The 14,517-nt window shown below is 31.9% G+C and overlaps 1 protein-coding gene and 1 long non-coding RNA gene across 3 annotated transcripts; both read left to right on the top strand.

The window, feature by feature from the left end:
* Window positions 1-239: 239 nt before the first annotated feature.
* On the top strand, window positions 240-3,244 carry LOC147928495 (DEAD-box ATP-dependent RNA helicase 5). Of its 2 annotated transcripts, XM_087485321.1 has the most exons (13): window positions 240-829; window positions 905-1,035; window positions 1,131-1,238; window positions 1,331-1,411; window positions 1,512-1,590; window positions 1,685-1,770; window positions 1,851-1,907; window positions 2,001-2,068; window positions 2,153-2,221; window positions 2,328-2,421; window positions 2,494-2,658; window positions 2,756-2,848; window positions 2,956-3,244. In XM_087485321.1, the coding sequence occupies exons 1-13, from the start codon at window positions 325-327 to the stop codon at window positions 3,049-3,051; spliced, it is 1,632 nt and encodes a 543-aa protein (XP_087341447.1). In that variant the 5' UTR covers window positions 240-324; the 3' UTR covers window positions 3,052-3,244. The 2 variants fall into 2 exon arrangements, with proteins under 2 accessions (XP_087341447.1, XP_087341446.1); XM_087485320.1 differs by having other exon boundaries at window positions 1,851-2,068.
* A 9,970-nt stretch (window positions 3,245-13,214) lies between these two features.
* On the top strand, window positions 13,215-14,308 carry LOC147928496 (uncharacterized). Its single transcript, XR_015579319.1, has 2 exons — window positions 13,215-13,457; window positions 14,019-14,308. It is a non-coding gene; the product is annotated as an uncharacterized LOC147928496 (long non-coding RNA).
* Window positions 14,309-14,517: the final 209 nt, after the last annotated feature.

Here is a 14,517-nt window from a genome sequence, read left to right on the forward strand (position 1 = left end):
TATAATATATTAAAAATAAACCTACTTTTTCATAACATCTGAGTAATTTTTTTTTTGTAGTGATTTCTCTATTTATGAACGAAATTTTACTTTTCTTTATTTACCTGTCTAAAATTAAATTCTGGCTTTTATTTTAGAAAACAGGAGTCTAGACCATTTTTACGTAAATATTAAAAATATTGAGACAAAATTGAAAGTATTGAAAATATCTTTTCAACGATGCTTTAAAACCCTAAGAAAAACCTAAATTGAACAAACGACTCTCGTTCAGCCGTTTCAACAAACTCCTCTCTCTGTTCTTTCCCGTCAACAAAAAACAAAGAAATGGCTGGACAAAAGCAAGAGTTTCCCGTCTCCGGCGAACCCTTATCCGTCGAGAGTCCGATGATAAACAAGAAGAAGAAGAAGAGCAAGAAGAACAAACAAGCAAAGGAAGATGATTGTGAAGTCCAAGTGCCTCAAGAGGTCACGAATGGTGCAGAGAAGGAGTTGAGTAACAAAGAGAAGAAGAAGAAGCGTAAGAGAGAGGAGAAAGAGATTGAGAAGAACATCAAGAAGAAGGAAATCGCCGGAGATGTCCCTGAGAAGAAGCTGGAAGCAGCTGAAGATTCGAACAATGGAGAGAGTGAACAACAGAAGGTTGCTGTGTCTGGGAAAGGTGTGGAAGAAGCAAAGTACACAGCTTTGAAGACATTTGCTGAATCGAATTTGCCGGAGAATGTTTTAGATTGCTGTAAGACGTTCCAGAAGCCATCACCGATTCAGTCACATACTTGGCCGTTTTTGTTGGATGGTCGTGATCTTATAGGGATTGCAAAAACTGGGTCAGGTTAGTGTGAAAAGTTTTGAACTTTGGTTTGTAAAAATTGGAACTTTGAGTTTTTTTTGTTGTTGTCAAATTTAGGTAAGACATTGGCGTTTGGGATTCCTGCGATTATGCATATGTTGAATAAGAATAAGAAGATTGGTAAAGGATCAAAGAATGTTAATCCTACTTGTCTTGTTCTCTCGCCGACAAGAGAGTTAGCTGTTCAGGTATGTATATGAATTTGTTTGATCATTTTAGTTATAAGAGGTGAAAGGGAACGTGTGTTTAGTTTATGTGTTTGTTTTGGTTGATTTTTTGGCAGATTTCTGATGTTTTGAGTGAAGCTGGGAAACCTTGTGGTTTAGAATCGATTTGTGTGTATGGTGGAAGCTCTAAAAGGCCTCAAATTAATGCAATTCGATCTGGAGTTGTAAGATTTCTTATTATGTCCTCCTTTAATCAGGACATTGACTTATGCTTTTGGATCAGTCGAGTAATGTTTTTCTTGATTTTATCTGTTAGGATATTGTCATTGGTACGCCTGGTCGTTTGAGAGACTTGATTGAGTCTAATGAGCTTCGTCTCTCGGATGTTTCCTTCGTGGTAAGCAGCAGATCATCTTTTAATAATGTTATTTGACTCAGCCTCGTAGGATCATTGTCATTGCCATTATTAGATGGTAACAGAAGTTCCTACATGTCAGGTATTGGATGAAGCAGATCGAATGCTTGATATGGGTTTCGAGGAGCCTGTCCGGTTTATATTGAGCAAGACAAATAAAGGCAAGTGGTTGTCACATTTCACTTAGCATTCTTGTGAGAAACCAAATTTGGTTCCCGTTAATGAAATTCTTCTTCTTTCTGATCTGTCTTACAGTTCGTCAGATGGTTATGTTCAGTGCAACTTGGCCTTTGGATGTTCACAAATTGGCTCAGGAATTCATGGATCCAAACCCAGTCAAGGTATGTTTCCCTCCTCAATTTATCTGTCCTCACCTGCATCTTGCTCCATTTTCCCGACCATCATTCAAAATTTCGTTCAGGTAGTCATTGGTTCCGAAGACTTAGCTGCCAACCACGACGTTATGCAAATCATTGAGGTATGCTTTCTCGGATCATCCCTGGAGGAATTAGTCTTTTGTCCTTTACTTGATATTCTTAACAACAGGTCTTTGGTTTGGTTACAAATGCAGGTCTTGGATGAACATGCTCGTGATCAGCGTCTCCTTGCTTTACTAGACAAATACCATAAATCTCAAAAGTAAATCTGCTACTCTATTATCCAACCCCTTCGCAGATCTTTCCTTCTTCACCATACTAACACCAAACATTTTGTTATTTACAGGAATAGGGTTTTGGTATTTGCATTATACAAGGTGGAAGCTGAACGTCTCGAACGTTTTCTTCAACAAAGGTTTGATATTTGAACCCAAACTAATTCCCTCAACAAAAAAAGAAAAAGATCATTGATATTTTTGCTCATGAACTGCAATGAGTCTAACATTTACACAACTATTTAGAGGTTGGAAAGCTGTATCTATACACGGAAACAAAGCACAGACTGAACGTACCAGGTCTTTATCATTGTTCAAAGAAGGATCCTGCCCTTTGCTGGTATGTACTCTCATTAAAAATACCTTGGCTGCTTCTGAAACAGAGAATTGACACTGTTTTTATAAATTGCAGGTGGCTACTGATGTAGCAGCAAGAGGACTCGATATCCCCGATGTGGAAGTTGTGATAAACTACAGTTTCCCATTAACAACAGAGGATTATGTACACAGAATCGGGAGGACAGGAAGAGCGGGTAAAAAGGGCGTTGCACACACGTTCTTCACGCATTTGAACAAGGTAATTCTGAAAACACTCTTTTTTTTTTTTAGATTCTTTAGGCTTTTTAGTTGAGAATGAGAGAGAGCATTCAAATATGATTGTATCTTTGTTACAGGGTCTTGCCGGAGAACTTGTGAATGTTCTCAGGGAAGCTGGACAAGTCGTGCCAGCTGATCTTTTGAAGTTTGGCACTCATGTAAAGAAAAAGGTTTGGTTTCTTCCATCACATTCTTGATCTCTCCTCACAAAATGCTTCTTCTTCATCAGCATATAGAGTGATTGATCTGTATGTTTTGTTTGATTGAAAAATTGCAGGAATCAAAATTGTATGGAGCTCATTTCAGAGAAATAGCAGCTGATGCCCCAAAAGCTAAGAAGATCACATTCGATAATTCTGATGACGAAGACTAAGTTCAATTTATTTATGATTATCAAAACCTGCCTATGATTTTCGTTCATGTGTGGGTTTGACCCGTATAACATATAAATTTGTCCCAACATTTTCATTATATTTGTATGCGTTATTAGTTATATTCGTTTTCCTTTGACAAATCGAAAAGTCATATTTTTCCTAGAAACATTAAATGGATCATTCGCTTAAAAATCTTCTTGATTATAAATTTATATACTAAGCTTTTGCAATAGTTTAAACTGGTTTTGTTTAAGATCTTACGGTCTTACCACGAAAGAGTTTTTATGCATGTTCTAGTTCACATAATATCATAATTTGTTCGAAGTTTGAGGAACTGTATCGTCTCCACATGCATGAATAACCAAAAGATATATTGAAAAAGCATCTTCTTAGGATCAGTTAAACACCATCATCTTCCCGAGTGATATATTTACAAAACTTTAGTTGCATTAATTTAATATAAGTATGGTTTATCTATTATAAGATTTAGATGAACCATCGGGTAATGGTAACGAAGTCATTTGACTTTGGTTTTAAATCACGCTTTCAAGACCGGTTTTCAAATTCAGTAAGGTTATCGATTGGATAGTTAGTTTATAGTTTTGTGTAGTTTCTTAAAGAGGTAAAGCTAGTATTCAAACTTCGCGGGGATGTATAGAACGATCATCAGAAAAAATATGCATCCATGCCTGCACATTGATTTTTGATAATTAAAAAGACCCTGTAAACGTGAAGCAACAAGCTGGAAATATGAGCTGAACTCAAAACTGAATACAGTACTAATAAACTTTAGAGCTAGGCAACTAGCCAAAGTAAAATCTCCAACTATTATTACAAAGTTCTAATTTCAATTTTTTTATGTGTTTCTTTCACTCAAATTCGCGTCTCTTGTCGAAATTGTTTAAAACTTTGTAAGCAAAACAATTTTCTTATTTGCTTTTCTAGTGGTATATACCAATAGACAAGCAAAATGAGTTTATTGTTATAAAACATAACGCAAATATATATAATATTATTATATTACATATGTAATATGTGCGTGAAACGAGAGAGAGAAGAGGTAAGTGAAAGAATTCATCTTCCTTATTCTTCTTGTCTTCATCGACTATATATATATAGTACAGTAACTTGGTGACTAAGCTAAAGTACATATATACAATATATATATAAAAGTAACTTGGGGACTAAGATAAAATATTGATAATATTAAAGTTATTTAGAGTAGAAGTAATGTGATGGATAATTACAAGTGTTATTATCGAGTTATAACACTCTCCGTTAAGTATCCATCATCACTAACGTATTGTATACTCTCTCGTTAAAAACTTCAACATGGAAAAACCATATAGGATAAAATTTATGATAAGGGAAAAATAGTACAGTGACACAATCTCTCTTTAGAGCAGACGAGTCTTGTTTTCTTTATAGATTTCGTAGATGACTTATATTTTTCATTCTTTGCTTCGAAAAAATGAGTAGACTTTTCTTCATATCTACCGTAGATGATCCATATCGATCATTCTCTTCATTCTTCTGAAGGGATAGACCTTCACCATTGACGTTCTTCTTTGAGACCAATATTTTGTGTGCTATTTGCTGCCTCGTTAAAAACCTTGTCATGGAAAAACCCAGTGGGATAAAAACCATGATAAGGGAAAAAGAGTGCAGCCACGCGAATCATCATATTCTCCCCCTGGAAGTATCATCTTCAAAAGATGGATTTTGATCTCTGAAGATGCATTCTGAATGAGGTAGTCGAAAGCATTTTTGTAAGTAACTTTGCTACATTGTCGCTCTTGGTGTAGCTTCATTTGATTTGGGCGACATATGCAACATGGTCTTCAAACAGAGATGTTGCCTTTCGGTTGCTTCTTGCTAATGGATCTCAACAAGCATTAACTAGTTGATGCTGACCGAACCCTCAGTTCAAAGTTCTTCGCCAACATGTTACGAGGTTCTTCGGCAACATGTTACGAGGCTCCAGTCTTAGTCAGGTAACTATTGGTTGACGTTTGAGCATCATCTGAGCCATTATGGATTCTCTATATGGCATATGAAGCGCAGTTATTTTAGGATGACTTGAGTAAGCGACGACCAAAGTTTGTCACTAAAACGTCACGAAGTCGTTGTTTTGCTACATATCTTTATATAGATCCGATAAAAATCTTCCATCTGCAAAAACAACTAGACCAAACTCGGGGTTTCTAAACAATAATAAGCCCAAGTCAATCGTACATTTGCAATAGAAGATACGTTCTAACTCATCTCAAAATCTACTCGTAGAGAATGAGTTATATACTGCAGGAGATTAGTAGCAAATGATATGCACAATTCATATGATATATAAATGCTCGTCAGCATTTATATATGATCGTATATGACTATATATATATATATTTATTTGACTTCCTTTAGAAGTGATTAGTATAACATCTATTTCGATAGATATTTAGTTTGGAATATCTAGAGACATATTTGTCTTTCCAAGATCTTTTATTCCAAATAACTCTTCAAGAGTTTTGATGATGTTTAAAATCATCACTGTTATGAGTTTTCGAAAACATAATTATGATATCATATATTTTTCGGGATAAGCTCTTCAAGCATCCCATGAGATGTATTTCAAGTCATCATATAAAATCAATTTTGATTGATATAGGGTACTTTCACAAAACATGGCGCGACACACCATTTTGTTATATATCATTATACCCTTTTGATGCTTGGACCACTAGTCCAAAAATTACTCGTCTTTTATACGAGTTTATATAGACTTGACTACCTCTTTTATTGGCCAGTATATATATCTCTATATGCTCACAGAGCAGAAATTTATGATCCTCATTAATCACATTGCGCGATATAATATTTTTCTTGTCGACATTATGTCTTTGGTTCCATATTTCCCGTAATGATATGGTTAATCAAGATCTTTTTAATCATTATATAAATGATTTTATTTAGGTACCTGATTTCGTTATTAACCATATCAATCGGTTTCTCTACTTCTCTTGAGAAGTATCTTGCTCCTCTTTAGGAGTCTATGTGATCCTCTCTGGGAGTCTATTAGCTCTTCTTAAAGAGTCTATCTACTCCTCCTTATGAGTTTATTTGCTCCTCTTTTTTAAGAGTATAATCATCTTTTTAATTTGCTCCTTTTTCTTTTCGAGGTTTATATTAATCTTAGGAACCAAAGTAGTCTATCACGTTTCTTATGTGTCATAGACTTAGTATGTCATCCGTCAGAGACATATTTTTATTTGAGCATTTTTAGCTAGGATGTGAGATTTCTTAGAACTACAAGTTCATATTCATTTATGTGAGGATCAATAATTATATGAAATCTCATCCACCAGCTTTTTGCATTTGATTTGCAATATATATTTTGAATAGTGATCTGTTGAACTTTTGAACATTCAAGTTCATATCCATTATATTCATTTGTTCAAAGATTCAAACTATTCAATGATTCTTCCATAATGATGGGGAACTTTTATCATCCAACTTGATGATATGCAAATCTTGCAATTCATATCTCTCATAAAATGGCTTTTTATTACTGGCGCGGAGACTCATCTCACGCATCTATATATTTCATCCTCTTTAGATGATATTTTTATGCGGTGTGGAGGAGCATTTAAAATATGTATCCGCACCCATATAAGATTTGAAATAAGATATATTTGATCTCCAATCATGAATATATAACATGGGAGAAATATCAAACTGTTGGCCTCATATATAATATTTATTACATACAAAACTGCATGTTTCATATCAAAACAAAGAGATTAAATCACCATGAATCGTTTTGCAATATCTTGGAGTTGCACTATGAACGATTCATTATAGCTCATTTCAAGAGTGAACATCATGGATGTTCCATTTTATCACATGCGACATACATATGTGATAAACTATAGGATATGACTTCACCATAGTTATATCGCTATGGGGTGTCAAATTCACCAAAGTTTATCGACTTATTCCCGATGTGGAATTTCTATAATTCTCCCCCTCGAGATGATAACTCTTGGAGTTCATTTATCTCGTACTGAATCTCACTTTAAGATCAACAACATACCGATTTCGGTTATGTCTATCATCTTAGATCCTTATAAAATGTGAGATTAGTATTACCCCCTCTCAAAATGATGACTTTTATGTCCATTCACCTTTGATCAAATCTTATCTTAAGAGTGACTTTATTTGGGGTTTAATTTGGGGATTTATGAAAGAAATCAAATCATCATATATCTTATTATATAAGCCTTGGTTCTTAAAGTTAGTAACTCACCGGATCGTGACACATGTTAGTTTTAACGATTAGATATCAAAGTTAAAAACTCACCAGATCGTGACACATGTCAATTTTAACGATTAAATATCAAAGTTAGTAACTCATCTGATCGTGGCACATGTCAATTTTAACGATCAGAAATCACAATTTTCAAAGTTTAGTAAAACAAAGCATAAGATAATTGTAATCTTATTATATTTTAAAAAAATAGCTAAGATAAATATACTATGTTCCATGATTCCATCCATATCAAAGTTTCACTGTTACAAAGATTCTCAACCATTACATGGTAAAATAAATATACTATGTGCCATCCATATTTGGTCGTATAATTATACTATATAACCTCACATTAAATTTTGTGTCTTTATTTGCATAAAAAATAAATAAATAAATTTTATGTCTCTATGGTTAGCCAATTTCGGACACTGAATACTGCAACAAGATTTGTGAAGGCACATGCGAAGAAAACGAAGATCATGAAAAACCGATTGGCAGTCTTAGGAAAAAAGCTTGAACTGAAGTCTGAACTAATATTTTTTATTATATTAAAAATTTTATTATATAAAGTTGGATTTTCAAATTAGCCATTAACATAATCATGACACGTGTCAAGTACACTGATGAGATGTTGACACGTATGAAAAAATTATTATTTTTCAAAACAACTAATTAAGAAAATAATATTAAATCTAAATAAAATTTACATATTTATATCTAAAAAATAATTTCTAAATCAAAAAGGAAAATTAACAAAACTAATCTATTTTTCATTATAGGTTACTTATATTATACGTGTTTTCTCAATAAGATTTTGACATGTATAAACAAAAAATTAATTCACTAAGCATGTATATTATGATTAATAAATCAATAGTGAATAACAAATTTAAAAAGAATAACATATTATTTTTTTTGAAACATAATAGGACAGCTAATTAAGAAAATAACATTATATCTACATAACATCACATGTTTATATCGAAAAATTTGATCTTTGATTTTTTTTCTGATATAATTTTGTCGATCTATTGCGTGGGTCTTTGATTCGTGCGGGTTTTTCAAATGGAAGCTATCAGATGCAATGAAATGAAATCAAAGTATATAATGCCCGCTAATTTAATCGAGGATGGAGACACTTATGGGGGTTCAAAAAGTGATTCTACAGTTAGTAGCATTATAAGTTTGGAAAATAAGTCGGTGGTTGATGTTTCTGGTCAAAATTTAGAGTTGTCTTTTCTGAATAATGTTGATAATTCTGGTACTGAAACAATAGCTTGATCGATAAATTGAGAAGCGGTTTCAAATTGGGGAAGTTGGAATGGTATACCATTTTAAAATTGGTTTCAAACCGGATTTATGCGTTTTTTTATCGGATTAGGTTCGTAAACCATTTAAACCACGTATATGGAAAAATATATGAGAAATTTTGATTTGGGTAAAAATAAGTTGAGAAGTTATGATTCGAGAATATTTGAGACGAGGTCATAGCTTTAAGTTGTTTTGGTACAATTGGATACTTCTGAAGAGTAAATAGGTCGTTGATCCTTAACGTGATTATGACATATGTCATGTTTTGGATTGTATTTAAAGTTTCTATTTTGTATCTCTGAATTATGTAAGACTTATATATATCATCCTGATTATAATTTTCAAATTTTTATTTTTATTATATTATATTAACTTTCTTTCGATTTCTCAACTTTTATTGGGTTATTCATAAAATCATTGTAATCGAGTAGATAATTTTCACCAGTTATTCATCCAAAATATATTTGGAGTAAAAAAAACTTCATGGTTAAAGAAATTATGTCACAAAACAATTTTAGTAATTATAAGATTTATAATTATGTAAAAATGAAAGTAAATCAAAATAAAATTTGTTTAATTTGTTTAGAAGACATTTTATAGGTTGTGATAAAGAGCATACTTTAATAATATAATAATTTTGGGTGTAAGAACATATTTTTAATGGTAAAACATAGAGTAAATTATATATGGTTACTTATTAGATGTTGCTTTGATGAATTTGTTGCATGTAAAATATTTTGTGAATAAGTTGTGAAATGTTTTTGAAATTTGACAATATTAATATTTGTAATGATGAGTATTTGGCAAAAGTTTTAGTGGGATTTAATTTAGCTTTACATTATTTTAATAATTGTTATAATATATTAAAAATATATAAATATAAATAAATGTATGAAGGTAAATACAAATATTCTCTAACTTAAATTATTTATATATTTACTTTAGGAAATAAAATTTCTTTATATATTTTCAAAAAATTGTTTAAGGTTTAGGATTTATTTTTTCAACAATTTTTTTAACCCGCACATCGTGCGGGCCCTTATCTAGTATATATTTAATGAGCTAGTTAATCCAAAGGATGGTGAATTGACCAAGACTATATGATTCTGGAGGCATAGCCTACTACAGAATTACAGAGGAGGTATACAACCATCGACTCCATAAATAATAAACTAATATAAATTCAACATAAATTAGATATTACCTGAAATATGAATAAAGTGTTTTGCTTACAACTTCATGAAATATGAACGGGAATATGCAATACTTTTAAAAGAACTGTTGTTCCTTTAAACAAATTCTCAATGATTTTTAATATCATTGATTGATCGGGATGTCTTGACCGGTAACATTATGCTTGAAGCATTACGGAAATTCATCTTTGCTATCATTTTGCCATCTTTTTTTCCTTGTATGATGTAATCATACATGCGTGTCTCCAATATGGTCAAACTTGTGATACCATATTTATTTATAGTCTCAACATAATAATTTTATTAAGACAAAATGTCATTAAAACTCCATGAGTTTCTTTGAGACTTTGGAGAACACTAGACATCGATAATTATAAATCTAATGTCTTTGGAAGTCGAGAGACTTGCTCATCTAGACGTTCCAATTACTTTTGCACTGTATAAAATATATGTACACGTGCTTTATATATTCTCATAAAAGAAATATATTTTTGATTATAAAGATATTTTATTGTCTTTAAATCTTATATAACACATATAGTTATTCATTACGAATAAATAAAATTAAATAAACAAACATATAAATTCAGAAAATAAAATAAGAGCTATAGCCTTATATATAAGAATTTAATAGAAATAACTTTTCTTTGATCGTAGAGTAGGTAGAGCCTATCATATATAACGATCAATCCAGAAAAGGCAAAGCTTTTCATTGATCATGAATGAGGCAGAACCTCTATATGTATAACGATCAATCCGGAAATGACATAGCCTTATATTTTATCGTATAGAAAGCAAAGCCAATCTTTCGGGAAAGGACATAGCCTTTTGTTAGATCGTAAAGGAGGGGCGAAGCTTACCATATCAAATGATCAATCCAATTTTTATATAGCTTTATATATGATCGTAAAGGAGGCAAAACCTACTATATATGACGATCTATCTATCCAGAAAAGACATAGCTTTTATATTTGTTCATATAGGAGGCAGGGCCTGCCATTTTTAACGATCTTTCCGGAAAAGATATAGTCTTTTGTTAGATCTGGAAGGAGGCAAAGCCTACCATATAAAACCATCCATCGAAAAATTATATAGCTTTATGTATGATTGTAAAGGAGGCAAAACCTACCATATATAACGATCTATCTATCCGGAAAAGACATAGCTTTTATTTGATCGTGAAGGAGGCAGAGCCTACCATATATCTAACGATCTATCCGAATATGATTTAGATATAAATTTGATCGTAAAGGAGGCAACACCTACATCTTATGACGATCAATCCGGAAAAAAGCATAATTTCACGATGTCTATAATATTTATGTTCTATAAATATAAATAGAAACAATATAAATTTACTTACCTCGTAAAAACTTCAGCGGTAAAGACATCGTGCTGATAACGTGTTATAAAATATAACGCAAATATATATAATATTATTATATTACATATGTAATATGTGTGTGAAACGAGAGAGAAGAGGTAAGTGAAAGAATTCATCTTCCTTATTCTTCTTGTCTTCATCGACTATATATATATAGCTAAAGTACATATATACAATCTTATTATATAAAGTTGGGTTTTGAAACATTAACAAGATTTTGACATGTGTCAAAATATCAATATTAGAATTTGATATGTGTAAAAGTTAATATTTAATAGCAGAAATTTGATTACAACAAAAATAAAATATTTTGTTTTATTGTAGTATTTTTAGATTGTTTTATTTAATTTATATTTTCATCTTTGAATTATTTGGGATTCATATATTACTATGCTTATAATTTTCTACTGTTTCTTTAATTATGTCAAATTAATTTTCTTCTAATTTCTCAATCTTGATTGGTGGGTCATAAACCCTTCTTTTTTTACAAACATAATTGTTACTATTATTCATTCAATCCTAAAGGAAGATGACGAGTAGAAGCTCATCAACTTAATGGGATAGATAAAATAGGCTAATCAAACACAAGTTTACAACAAACATAGATAGATAGATTAGAAAAACATAAATCGTTGTTGATAGATCTATAAGAGCTTAAAGGTTGTAACACCCTGGTTTGCGGAAAGCCTCTCAGACGTAACAAACCGGCCATCGAATATGGGTGGATCCACGAGCTGGGAACAGATGTAGGGCTCACTTACGAAGGTGGACCCATGGACTGAGAGTGGACATGGGCTCACTAATAAAAGTGGCGGTTGAGGCGTTACAGAGACATAGACTACATCACGGTGTGTCAAAGACACTTCCATGAATAGATTGGAAAATTTAACATTAGTTACTATCAAAATATTTTGTGACTTTAGAAAAAAATTTTAATTTTCATTGGTTGTTGGAGCAAGCCATTTTGAGATACCAAAAAGACGTGAACATGTCCTCTCCATACAAGAGGAGAGCAGAGCCGAGGTTCTCTCTATGGTGGAGAAGGTTGGACACAAGGTTATCTCTCCAAGGAATGAAGGTGGAGGAGATTGGACGCAAGGTTCTTTCCATAAGGGATGAGGATAGAGACAATGTTTTCTCCATGGCGATCATACATTATTGTGATGATACATCATTGATTAATATATTATTTAATATATTTTATATTCAAAATATTTTTTGAGCCAATAATTTTAGTAATTAAAAAACTATGCAGAAGTGAAAGTAAATAGTTGGCTTAATGTGTTCATATAGACATTTTCTAGGTGGTGATAAAGAATATATTTGTAACATAAAGTATATTTAGGTGTAAAAAATATACTTTTAATAGTAACATACATAAAAGATTTGTAAATTGATATAAATCAATGTATTATAGCAAAAATAAAATTTATAAATAACGTACAACAAATTTTAATATATTTTTGTTAACTTTAATTTAATTTATAAAAATTTTCAACCCGTATATAGGCGGATCCTCATCTAGTATATATACAGCCCCGACTCAAAGGCATGGCGAGAGGGACGAAGAACTAGGAGGGGACCACAAAATTTTGGGGTCCAAAATTTATTTTTCCTTAAGAATTATGATCGATTTTAAATAAAGAAAAAACATAAGAGAAAAAAATTTCTTTGTTCCAGTCCATAAAAGACCCGTTAATGGTTAAAAATATTTTATTTTTCATCTAAAGGAGTCCATAATTGATAAATCATAGATCCTTTTTATAAAAAAGACCCATTTTTTGTGTTTCGCCGAGGGCTTCCGAAAAGTTTGAGACGGGACTGTATATATATAAAAGTAACTTGGGGACTAAGATAAAATATAGATAATATTAAAGTTCCTTAGAGTAGAAGTAGTGTGATGGATAATCACAAGTGTTATTATCCAGTTTATAACATTTTTTTTTTTTTAATTTTCAATTTACAATGGAGTATCAACTCCTAACACACTTGGAAGCACAAAGCAGAAAAAACAAAAGGGTTTTGCACTCAGAGATAATAACATAAAGCCACACTGTATCATTTGCAAAAAAGGAAAAAGGAGACTTAGTCATATGACTTAATCAGTCTTGCTGGTACTTTGAGTTGCGCCATCAATCTTCTGCGAGTTGGCCTTTCATCTCCTCTGATGCTTCTTCACCTTTAGTACCCTCACCTCGAGGCTCAAATCCTTCAAGTGTAAGACCTCCTCCTTCTTTTATTGTTGCATTAATAGAACAATAATATTTTATAGATCCATCAGATTGAGAAATCCCTAAGAAATCATCCTTACAATGTATCTTGATATAATTTACATATATATTTATATGAATATCTATTTTATCCCAATATGTACTAATTCTAGAATCTGCAACACCAGAATGCTTGCCAAGATTATCATTAAGATAAAGAATTTGAGCCGGATTGGTTTACTTCAGCCGATATCCGTTGAAATCTTCTGGATCATATATGTTAATCTCAGAATATTCATCAGTAGTACTGATATACTCATTAATAACGTTAGTCTCTGAATCAGCAAGAGAATACCCCTTACCACCACCATCACGCGTCATGTATATTTGTACACGCTTCCTAGAACCATTATGAGCTTGAAAATTGGATAGTCTTTGAAAAATAAATTGAATATAGCTCTTATTGGGAATCCAATTGGATAGTCTTTGAAAAATATACAATAAAATTGTCGCTGATTTGACAATAGAGGCGTCTCTGATTTTATACGACCAATGATTGTTTAACCAGCGACAGAAACGTGATAAATAGATGCCACAGGAACGTGACGCTTATCATCGCACAATAATAAGTTCGTGTAATTTACTATCGCTGATGGTGTTTCTGGCAACAACTAAAAGAAGACAGTTTTGAATAGGACTTTGTGCAAGGCTCGTATTAATATTTATAAACTGGGTCATTCTTAATACTAGTTTTTTTTTTCATTGACCGAGTAATAAAAATAATTTGTAATCATTCTAATTAATTCTAATTTAAAATACTTTGCAAGTTTGGTCATTCTTAATAAAAGTAATTTGTGAGCTGGATCTTTCTGTATGATATATTTTTGTAAGTTGGATCATTCTTAACAAACATAATTTATATGTTGACTCTAATAGCGGGAAAGACAATGCCGTCTTGCTTAGAAGTCATGTTGGGCAGGAGGTAGATTGCACCAATTTACAATATCATTGACATTTTTTTTATTTTTTTTATCATTGACATACACCAGTTGCTCCCATTTTTTGCT

This window comes from Camelina sativa, chromosome 14 (assembly GCF_030686135.1).
Source record: "Camelina sativa cultivar CO46 ecotype springtype chromosome 14, ASM3068613v1".
NCBI classification, from domain to species: Eukaryota; Viridiplantae; Streptophyta; class Magnoliopsida; order Brassicales; family Brassicaceae; genus Camelina; species Camelina sativa.

Coding starts and splice junctions, on each gene's coding strand:
- LOC147928495 (XM_087485320.1), top strand. CDS start 325: ATGGCTGGACAAAAGCAAGAGTTTCCCGTCTCCGGCGAACCCTTATCC. Junction 1,591..1,684: donor ATTGAGCAAGACAAATAAAG/GCAAGTGGTTGT, acceptor TCTGTCTTACAG/TTCGTCAGATGGTTATGTTC. Junction 1,771..1,850: donor TGGATCCAAACCCAGTCAAG/GTATGTTTCCCT, acceptor AATTTCGTTCAG/GTAGTCATTGGTTCCGAAGA.